At 43.9% G+C, this 10,770-nt stretch overlaps 2 protein-coding genes across 3 annotated transcripts; one reads left to right on the forward strand and one right to left on the reverse strand.

Moving 5' to 3' along the window:
* The first annotated feature begins 449 nt into the window (after positions 1-449).
* LOC133883167 (solanesyl-diphosphate synthase 1, mitochondrial-like) lies at positions 450-6,943 on the forward strand. Of its 2 annotated transcripts, none has more exons than XM_062322396.1 (12): positions 450-732; positions 1,132-1,224; positions 1,999-2,079; positions 2,215-2,286; positions 2,406-2,537; positions 2,616-2,702; positions 4,176-4,247; positions 4,529-4,614; positions 4,792-4,924; positions 5,024-5,113; positions 5,749-5,847; positions 6,361-6,943. In XM_062322396.1, the coding sequence occupies exons 1-12, from the start codon at positions 571-573 to the stop codon at positions 6,538-6,540; spliced, it is 1,287 nt and encodes a 428-aa protein (XP_062178380.1). In that variant the 5' UTR covers positions 450-570; the 3' UTR covers positions 6,541-6,943. The 2 variants fall into 2 exon arrangements, with proteins under 2 accessions (XP_062178380.1, XP_062178381.1); XM_062322397.1 differs by having other exon boundaries at positions 592-732; positions 1,129-1,224.
* LOC133883169 (uncharacterized) lies at positions 6,903-8,398 on the reverse strand. Its single transcript, XM_062322398.1, has 2 exons — positions 7,821-8,398; positions 6,903-7,692 (listed from the first exon to the last, which is right to left on the reverse strand). Exons 1-2 carry the CDS (start codon positions 8,273-8,275, stop codon positions 7,143-7,145), a joined length of 1,005 nt encoding a protein of 334 aa, XP_062178382.1. The 5' UTR covers positions 8,276-8,398; the 3' UTR covers positions 6,903-7,142.
* Positions 8,399-10,770: the final 2,372 nt, after the last annotated feature.

A 10,770-nucleotide genomic window follows, 5' to 3' on the forward strand; every position in this document is an offset into this window, starting at 1 on the left:
GTAGGAAAAATAATAGTAGACATGAAAAAGTTAATTACAGTGCTGTTTCTTAACATATTCATTTTATACTTGTGAACTTTGTAAAAATCATAAAGAATTTAATAAAACTCTAAATAAAGTGAAATCAATTTTAAAGATCCTCTTAAAATACGTTTTACACAAGAAAAATATGTGTTTGCATGTTACGCTTTTCCTTAACGTGAGTTAATAACTGAGCCGCACGCTTCAAATTTGTTTTTCATTTTTTTCAAACTTTCTCCCAATAGAATATAATGCAAACGATATTATTTTTGAAATTTTTTTCACAGAAAGTCTTAGAATTATGTCTAGTTTTTTTAAGATTTTTTTTTATTTTTTTAATTCAAATTTCGATTACTGTTCAATATCTGAAACCGGATCGAACCGAGAAAGTGGGTAACCGAGATTTTTAGACAGTTACCGACGCATTTGTGAACCGTGCCTCCAACCCCAAACGAACCAAAGCGGGCGCCGCCTCCGCTTCCTGTCCTCTGACTTTTTCTACAAGCTCGTCGTCTCCCTCCGTCTACCCCCACCATCTCGGGAGCGAGCATGTCCTGGCGGTGGGCTCTCGCGCGGCGCGTCGCCGCGCTGACCACTCCTAGAGGGACCGGCGGCGTGGCCCAGGCGCAGAGGCTCTTGCCGTCCTCCTCGGGCGCCGGCGCTCTCCTGGGAAGGCAGCACCTTCCCCACGCCTCCCAGATTCGGAGCAAGGTCCACTTCCCCCACCTCCCCCCGTTCCCCTCCTATCCTTAGCGGTCCTTTTAGTTGTCTCTGGCGCCGCTCGGTCTCTCAGCGTCGGTGCTTGGCGGCGGCCGAGCTGCCCGCCCGCAATGTGTTTGTGTTTATGTTTATGCCCACACGGTGTGGCGCTCGCAGGAAACCTTGGGGGATCGTTCTCCCAGTTGTGAAGTGATAGTGATCGCATTCGCACTAGTTCGCCCTTCTTTATTTCACTGAGTTCCGTTAATCAAAAGGAATAGTAACCGCATCCTTTCTGTTTTCTAATAAAGCCGATTGATTGATAGATGGCCACGTATCCTTGAAGTATGTAGGTTGGATTCGCCTTTTTACTATGCTAATAGTTTCTGTTCTTTTGGTATGGATTAGTAGGTGGTGGGTTGCAGAGGAGCTGCTTTCGTGAGCTCGAGATGGTTGCATGATGCCCAATACCACATTCACCAGGACGGGGCTTCAAGGGCTGAGGTAGTTTAACTGTTGAATCCTTATTTCTGCAATGATTTTTGTTTCCTGCTGCTCGTTAAGTTTGAGATGATCTCTCTGTATCTTTTTCTCTGTCAAGGAAAGGGATAGGGCCTGATTTCATTAGTAAAGTATAAAACAATACTCAAGACGTTTTTAAAAAAAGCTCAAAAATGCGCACCCCTAGCTAGTAAGCTACAATATGCCACCTGCATACAAGATCATGATTAAACACATTGCTAGCAGCACAACAAAGACATGACAACTGGGCTTGCTGGGCTGTCACGAAACATATTTCCAAGTCCACATGATATTCTACTACATCGGCTACTCATTTTACTTCATTGGGCATCAGTTGATTCAATTCATCGCATCTTGTTATTCGCACAGATCCCGTTTATAGCAATGTGGGCATTTTTGCTGATACGCTATGTCACTAGATGGCTTGTTGGGATAAAAAGGCCTTTCAGTTTTTAATTGATAAAAAACTTGTTATACAGCCAAATATATTTAGCCAGGAATCCATTTTCAGTGTGTTTTTTGCTCTACATACCATTTGAAACTTCAACAAGACAAATTGTTTCCCTTTCTATTGTGGAAACTGTGTTTCATTTTCCCGATTGTGTTTTTAGGAATAAAGGATTATCTGATCTTATCCAGAATAATTCAGGCATTTTTGTGTTGTTACATGTGAAGGCTAATGATGAAAATATAATATATTTGTTATTTCTTGATGGCAAGATAGCCTGAAGTGTCTAAATTTCCTTATGTCCTCAGGAACAGCAAGATCCATTTGAATTAGTTGCCGATGAGCTATCACTTCTTGCAAATAGGTTACGAACCATGGTGGCTATCGAGGTCAGTAAGAAACTGATCCTGCTCGTAGAAACTTATCAGTATGATTTGATGCTTCATTGATCATGTGATTACCGCATTGTCATTTCCAGTTATCCCGAAATCGGTTAAAGTGAGCAATGATTTTTGCTTTTGCAGGTCCCCAAACTGGCATCAGCAGCTGAGTACTTTTTTAAGGTGGGAGCTGAGGGAAAAAGATTCCGGCCTACGGTAACATCTCAATTTCATCATTTCTTAAACTAGTTCTTACGTTGTTCATTTTATTCTCTGTTATTGCCTGCCCTCTTCTTGATCTATTGTGTTTTGAATGTTGTAATTTGTATTGGCAGGTTTTGTTGCTGATGGCGACAGCTCTGAAATTCCCCATGTCAGAGTCAACAGAAGGCGGAGTTCTCAGTATATTGGCAAATAAGCTCCGCACACGGCAGCAGAACATTGCCGAGATAACTGAAATGATTCATGTTAGTATAGTTGCTATGCTTCAGAACCAGACATATTTGTTGTTTTGCTTTTGTTTCTCAAGCTATTATCTATCTCAGGTCGCGAGCCTTCTGCATGATGATGTTCTTGACGATGCTGATACTAGACGTGGTGTCAGTTCATTGAATCTCATTATGGGGAACAAGGTATTGTACAGCACAGTACTCGCACATGCAGTATACTGAGTGAATTAAATTAGCCAGTTGTATCCTTGCACTGAGAAGTACAAGCACTTAAATACTTCGAAGTCCAAACTCCAAACCTGTGAGAACTTTACCTTCCAGTAAACTGATGTGCATTAGTGCTTCATCCTCCAGGCAGAGATAAGGCTTTCTTCATTTGATTCCAGTTAATGTAAAGTTGTTAGGACATTTGGAAATCTGTAGTTTCTGAGCATCAGAATAGCTTTGTTTTTACCCTCAAGTTGCCACAAGCACTGTTTCGATGTTACATGTGTTGGTAAACTAGTTGGCTACACTAGCCTAAAAACAAAAAAAATCTACCGTATTTACCTAGAAAACCATGCAAGTAGGAGATCATAGATTGTTACCATTTGATGCGCAGTGCAGTGGAAGAAGAGTTAGAGTAGACCGATCCAACGTCGTGCGCGTTAAACTCCTTGAGCAGTTTCTCAATCAAATTTGCGTCGCGCTCCTTGACCAGCTCCGAGCAGGTGGTCGTGCTTCTCGACCAGCTCCGAGTAGGACATGTTGACTCCCGAGTATACACAAAGATCATATCTGCTGAACTTTAATATACACATGCACCGATCCCTTCGCCTCACAATACCAATCAAGCTCAAGGCAAGATATGTGTCACCCTTGTGATAGCTCAATCATTCACTCAATCAAGTAGTGGATTCATCGTGATTAACTCTTTAATCATATTAGCATGGTCATACACTTTCTCAATCCAACTACCTCGAGGGCCTAGAAATCTCTCCTGTTATGAAGAAAGGGCAAAATTTATCTTGATCGCTCACACCTCACGACATGTTTCATGACAAACTCGAAAATTACCTTTGTGACTATCCAGTTACAAAATAGCGTTTGACAGCCACAAAGTATGTCACTACACATTCTGTGAATCAATAACGATCTCATGTCTAAGTATCCTGCAAGTACAGCATCTAAGATAACACCTGATGGCACATCATAAATAATAACCCCAACAGTATCTTAAGGTGGGTCTATCCAACATCATTTTCTTCAACATAAATATCCATATTATTGACATGGTATCTCTATACTTATGATTTATGAAACGTGATCATCAATCAATATATGTGATAGTCTTAGAAATCATTACAATGATACGTGACCCGTGATCAATTTAGAATATCATCATGATACAAACAAAGAGTTCCACGAACAAATCACATACTTGTCAATCAATGTAAATGATAGTCATTCTTAGAATAACACATTATTTAAAAGTATATAGATGTGATACAATCATCTCTATGATTGCCTTTAGAGCATATCACTTTTAACAGGGACAGTAGTACTAAGATATTTTGTTCTTAAAACTGCTTCCTTTGTACTCCACTTCTAGATTATAGTATCTACTGCAGTTGAAATCATTTGACATCAGTATTCCTCAAATTGTTCTGCCTGCAGCTTTCTGTGCTGGCTGGTGACTTCCTCCTGTCTAGAGCATGTGTGGCACTTGCAGCACTTGGGAACACTGAGGTAAATGCATGCACCTTATTAATTCGTTTTTTCCTATGTAATTCTATATGATCTTCTAAGGCAAATTAAAGTTGTTATATGATGTCAGTAGCTACCATGGATGTTTAGCAATTTGACTTCTTACACATGCCTGGATCTCTCATACATGTCTGTTTCCTTCATATTCGTCAGAAGCATTGTTGTGCTTAGTTCGTGCTGTAATTCTAGATTGACCCTCGTGATTGCCAATTTCTTGAAAGTCGTCTATGGTACCAATTGGTTTCTCAACCTTGTTTGTGCAGGTGGTATCTCTGATGGCAACTGCTGTAGAACATCTAGTTACTGGTGAAACTATGCAGATCTCAACAAGCAGAGAGCAACGACGAAGGTTTAATATATTTTTTTCTTTGTCACACACTTAGGCTCTCTAGTCAGATCTTATATATACAAAGAGATGCAGAGTGAAATTCTTGCCAAAGTTTGCTTCATTATTTTACTTCATTATCTCCATTCAGTTTGATTTCTTCATTTGCTAATTCTGATATGGATTCCCATAAACATACAGCATGGAATACTACCTACAGAAGACATACTACAAAACAGCATCATTGATATCAAATAGTTGCGAGGCTGTTGCTATTCTTGCAGGGCACACCACAGAGGTCTCGATGCTTGCATACGAATATGGTCGAAATCTGGTTTGTAATATTTCCTTCCTCTTTGCCTGAATCAAGATTTCCTTTTAAAGCTAATCCTGTAAACTTCACTGCAACTTAGCTAACTCAAAATCCATGCAGGGTCTAGCCTTTCAGTTGATCGACGATGTTCTTGATTTCACCGGCACCTCTGCATCCCTTGGGAAGGGTTCATTATCTGATATTCGTCATGTAATAACAACCATCCCCCAGTTTCTATCATATTTTATTTCCTCTGCAGTGACTGAACATGTTCCCCTGTCTGTCATCTTAAATATGCATTTACCTTTCACCTAGTTATACTATGTGTTTAACATAATCTTTTTGACGACTTCATTAGGGGAGATTTATATAAGCCTTTGCTGCCGTACACAAACCATGTTGCTGTAACTTTATTTGCTGGTATCTTGGGCACGCCACTGTTGTGATAGACCTCTCACAAGAAATACCAGAATTTGTAGTTTAACAGGATTGTTGCTTTTGGTAGGTCAAGAATTTTCAGTGACTGGATTTTCATTGAGATGTCAATTTCACATATCAGAATCGAAAAACTTATTGTTATCCTAGATAAGTAGGATATGATGACCCTTATTGTTTATAAGAATAATGGTGTGTGTCTTTGGGGCAAAGCTTCTGAAGTTAGATGTAAAATATGGTTACGCAAGAGCTGTTGTATCAACAATAATATTATCATTTCTGTTTGTCATCACCTAGTGATTTACCAGCATATACAGTTAGAAAAGGTATCCAAGGATCACATGCCTAGTGATTCTCTCATTCATTCTCATGTTTATGTTGTCTATTATATGATGGCATTCATGATGCAGGGGATCGTTACTGCCCCGTTGCTATATGCAATAGAGGAATTTCCACAACTACATGAAGTTGTTGACCAGGGTTTCGACAATCCTGCAAATGTTGAACTTGTGAGTAACTATGTTAGATTGAGAACATGCTATCTCTTTCTCATTTGTTCATTACCTATAGGGTATGGACAAACATTAAGGCATTGTTTGCAAATATCACACCTAAAAGCATTTATCATGCTATTGATACATTAAGATCATGTTTCTAGTGGACACTCGTAAGGGTAAATGAATGTGGTTTAACAAAGATAAAAATATATTTACACTGTTTACAATTTATACATGCTAAGCAATTTTGATTTCTAGTGGTACCAATGTTCAGACCTACTTGAATAGTTTAGCAGGATTATAAGGAACAGTATAGACCACTGTAGGCTTCAAGCTCCGTACTGTTGCCATTTTCCAAATGTCATCTGTCATCATCGTAGCAACATTACAATGTTGAGCTATTAATTCTTGTACTTCACATCACATCCTTGTACACTTTAATGTGTATGTATTCTGTAATTCCACAGTAACAGTAGCAGGACGAAACCGTATTAACTTAATGGTCTACATTTCTGCAAATCACAGGCCCTTGACTACCTCCAGAAGAGCCGTGGGATTGAAAGGACAAAGGAGCTTGCACGAGAACACGCCAACCATGCAATCAAGGCTATAGAAGCCCTCCCAGATAGCGATGACGAGGATGTTCTGACTTCTAGGCGTGCTCTTATTGATATCACAGAGATAGTCATCACAAGGACAAAATAGCAAGGAGTTTGGCGTTCAAGAGGTGAATAGAAAGCTGAACCTCGCCAAGGCCTAGTGTTCCACTTGGAAAATTTTGTATACGTTGGTCATTGCATTCTTTTCACTGCCCAAATTATGGGTAACATCCCTAAAGTATGGAATCAAGAAATGGCCCAGCATTTTTCTGGACCATCGAGCCACAGCTGTAGTGATTTTCGGTTTCTACAAGTGTCAGCAAAAATGTATATTACTGATTGCAGTGATCACTATATATTTATGTAGCATATAAGGGGAAGCAGAAACCCAATATACGAGACATGGATTGGCTCATGTGAAGCATCTGTTAACCCATTCCTTCTCCAGTTTACGGCCTGTTTCCCCTTCATTTCTTATGTTAATTATGACAGCATTTTGTGTTCGTGTTTGGTATAATGTGCCAGCTGAAATGTGTAAAATATTTCACAGTGAACGAAACATTACAAAATATTGATCTCAACACATCTTCTCTAGGCACCTATACTAGAATGTAGCTTACAAAGGAACACAACAAGTCGATGGGTCTAAGAATTTGGACGTTGTTGAGGGTCGTCTTGGCACCTCGATGACATGATCCTGGTCGTTCGTTAATTGGCTTGGCTCCAGAACCTCTCCTTGGCCCAGGCAATCGCCTCGTCCACCGCCGCGGCGCCTACGCTGTCGATGTCGCCGTCGTCCATCAGCAACGGCGCTCGCTCCCTCACCTCCATCGCCACCTCCTCCAGCCGCCGCGGCGTCCTCGCCAATGGGTTGGTGAAGAGCGACGAAGACGTGGCTGACGGCGGCGAGTAGTGGTACCCGTAGTCGGTGCAGGAGTAGTCAGTGATGGTGGTCTCCGCCTCGGGTGACCGCGCCCTGCGCGTCCGCCGGAAGCTGGGCGCGTTGCTGGTGGTCTCCGGGTTCGACGTGAAGCAACAGAAGCTGCTGCTCGGGCGGGGGTGCCGGTGGTGTTGCGTGGCCACCGTGCTGTCGTCGGCGCTGCTGTGGTTCCATCTGCCGGCCTTGAACTCGCCGAAGTAGTGGCGAGCCGCTGGGTACGCGGCCGTCGAGCATGTGAAGCTGCTCTGGTACTCCCCTCTCGTCGACGCCGTCGACGGCGGCGACGAGTCGTACCGCCGCGAAGGGATCGTCACCGGCCTGCCACGAACGACACGATCATTTTTGCGCTAACATTTGTGATGCATGACACGTTCTTCACGTGCCTCTCCATGCATGCATCTTGTAGTTCTAGATAGTTCGAGGCACAACTGTAAGTGAACTTCTACCTGAGCCTAGATGTGAATGAGGAGAGCGTGGCGTCGACGCGGCTGCCAGAGACCACCGGCCGGCAGAAGCCGGAGGGCAACTCCTCGGAGCTGAACCCCGACGAGGACTTTGACTTGGACCTCGACCGCGACCTCATGTGACGGGTGCCGAAGATATCGTCGAAGAACCCCACCTCCGTGGGTACGGCCGGTGCCGGTGCCAGCTGGCCTCTGCCGTCGCCATACGGCCGGCGGCAGAAGGCATCTCCGTAGTTCGTGTACTGGTGACCCGTCGTGGAGCGGTAGTCGGCCCCCTCGCCGTGGAAGCTGCGGAGGAGCACGGTGCGCGGCGGCCCGCCGAACACGTCGCGGAAGTCGTCGGGGGCCAGGCCCTGGTGGCCGCCGTCGGCGTGCAGGTCCGGCGACCGCTGCCGCGGCAGCACCGAGCCTATCGTGCGCCTCCACGACTCGTCCATCGATTGATCGCCTCTCTCCAGCCGGCCAATCACACAACAGCTCGGTGTATGTCTCTGGCTTACGCGCGAGAGCTTTGTGCGTCTTGGCGTGTGAAGAGACGGAGATCTTTATACAAAGGCGAGGCCAAGCAAGAAAGCTTGATGCTTTTGGCTCATTGGATGCGCGCGTATATATAGTACTAGCTTATTCTGCCTGCATCGTACTGTTTGCAGGTACACAACTTGTACGATCAAGTACTGTTTATCACCAAATTACACATTTTGCCGTAGAACTGTTCTAAAAGTAGTGTTTTGCTTATGGTGAAGTACTTCCCTTTTTCGCCAAAAGCTTTGTGTGTTAGCTATGTAGGAAGAATTGCAAAGAGCCAAGTCTAGTACAGAAGGCATTGGTGTTTGGTGAAGTATTTCCCAATAGTGTCTATATATGACATGGTTAAATGTAGCGAGTCAAACTTTGCAAGCCTGCATGATTAAGTACTCAACTCACCACAATCATGTGTAGCAGCTGCTAATCTTCACACATGAAGATCACCTTCTTATATATACCATGCATACAGACTTTAAAGTTACACCATTGTATATACAGCTATCAGGTAAATTGACAGGTTTTGTTTTCTTTTGCTTAGCTGTTGATGTAGTATGGGATAAGATACTTAGATGCATGATGCAAGAGGGGAGTAATCAATTGATTGGTAATAACTTTTTGGAGGGAAGGAGGCATGTGACAGGGGATGATTGTGTTCTGCCGCCCTCTTTGTAGAATTGTTGGCACAGCATCATAGTGGTTGATCCATGGCCTCACTACAATCTCAGTGTTATAAAACAAATCACTTCCTTTTCCTCTTCAGATTTCTACTCCTTTTGTTTTGTTTTCCTTTTCAATTTTGTGTGCTTTGCGCTGTTGCACTCAACTATGTGATCACTATACTAGAAAACGAATTCAGATATTAACAATTACCTATTTCAAATCTCACGAGTACAAAAAAAGCTTAAGAGTCCAGGAATGATCCAGTGTTCATGGAAAAGCTATCACGTTGAGACAGATCAAGCTGGTAAAATTACTCGTAGCATCACGCATACTATCTGCCTCAAGTTGAAACAAAGGCGGTGCTCTCATGCTGAAGCAGAAATTGTTAGCATGAAGGCCGGATGGTGAGCGCATCCCCCCTACCCCACCGCCGGATCTCACCCCGAGTCCGGTGTCTACCCGTCCCCGCTGCCGCCTCCGCCTACTTCTGCACCCTTGAGCCTCTCGGCCCTCTCGCCGCTTGCTCCCCCTTTTGTCCCGGTACTTCAAGCTCAGGTCGGACGAAGGAGCAGTGGTGGCTCCATGACACTCTTGTCTCTGTGTCCTCTTCGTCCGCTCGGTCTCCCTCTGTCCCGCCATGCCTTGCTATCCTAGCCCCATCCACTATTCGTCTACCAACAGACCATAAGGGGAAAGAGGTGGTCACGAGAAAGAGGTGGTCACTTTGTTCCATGCATCAATTAGGTGGGAGGTTGGCAATGGAAATTCCGTTCTCTTTTGGTTGGACAACTGGATCAATGGGGGTTCAATCAAAGCTTCAACGCCTGATCTATTTCTCTGTGTTGCTCCTTCTACATCGAGGAAGAGGACTGTGAGTGAAGCCTTGCAAGACCGAAAATGGGTCAAAGACATTTCGGGCCCATTATCTATCTCGGCGATTATACAGTATTTGGAACTCTGGAGCCAACTCGGACCTGTCAACCTGACCAACAATGATCGGGTGATTTGGAAATGGTCCAGTCCTGGACATTTCTCCTCCAAATCGGCTTATCAGGCCATGTTTCTGGGTTCCATCCAGTTCGAAGGTGCTACAGTGTTATGGAAAACTCAGGCTCCCTCCAAGGTGAAGTTCTTCGGTTGGTTGGCCCTTCATGGCCGACTTTGGATAGCGGTAAGGCGACAGCGACATGGCCTCCAAACCAATGATTCTTGCGCTCATTGCTCATAACTTCCAGAAACTACTGACCATCTTCTGCTCCATTGTATTTTGCCTAGGGAGATATGGTGCCCGTCTTAGGAATCCATGCACCGGCATCAGCAACTACGCTGTGTAGTTAGTGGATTGATTTGCGAAGACACGTTGACAGCGAGCTTCGGCGAGGTTTGGACTCGCTGATCCTTCTCATTTGTTGGAGGATTTGGTTATCTCGCAATGACATCACATTAAACAATCGCCGCATTTCTTCGGACTTCTTGGTGGCCCTCATCAGAGACGACATCTGCGAGTGGTGTGAAGCCGGGGCAAAGAAGTTAGGGATAACCATGCAGCGGTTACACCACATCAGCTCAATCACCTGATCTTAAGCATCCCTAGTTTACCTAGTTGATCTTACGCGTGTACACTTTCAGTTTGGCATGATCGTCCTCTGGCCTTTTCTTTGACCCGTCGGGTTGTCGTGTAATCTCATACTTCATTTCCTACTAAATACAAAGATACACAGCTCTCCTGCGTATTCGAGAAAAAAAA

This window comes from Phragmites australis, chromosome 10, assembly GCF_958298935.1.
Source record: "Phragmites australis chromosome 10, lpPhrAust1.1, whole genome shotgun sequence".
Classification (NCBI taxonomy): Eukaryota; Viridiplantae; Streptophyta; class Magnoliopsida; order Poales; family Poaceae; genus Phragmites; species Phragmites australis.

Coding starts and splice junctions, on each gene's coding strand:
- LOC133883167 (XM_062322396.1), top strand. CDS start 571: ATGTCCTGGCGGTGGGCTCTCGCGCGGCGCGTCGCCGCGCTGACCACT. Junction 2,287..2,405: donor GAAAAAGATTCCGGCCTACG/GTAACATCTCAA, acceptor TTGTATTGGCAG/GTTTTGTTGCTGATGGCGAC. Junction 4,615..4,791: donor AGCAGAGAGCAACGACGAAG/GTTTAATATATT, acceptor ATAAACATACAG/CATGGAATACTACCTACAGA.
- LOC133883169 (XM_062322398.1), bottom strand. CDS start 8,275: ATGGACGAGTCGTGGAGGCGCACGATAGGCTCGGTGCTGCCGCGGCAG. Junction 7,693..7,820: donor TCATTCACATCTAGGCTCAG/GTAGAAGTTCAC, acceptor CGTTCGTGGCAG/GCCGGTGACGATCCCTTCGC.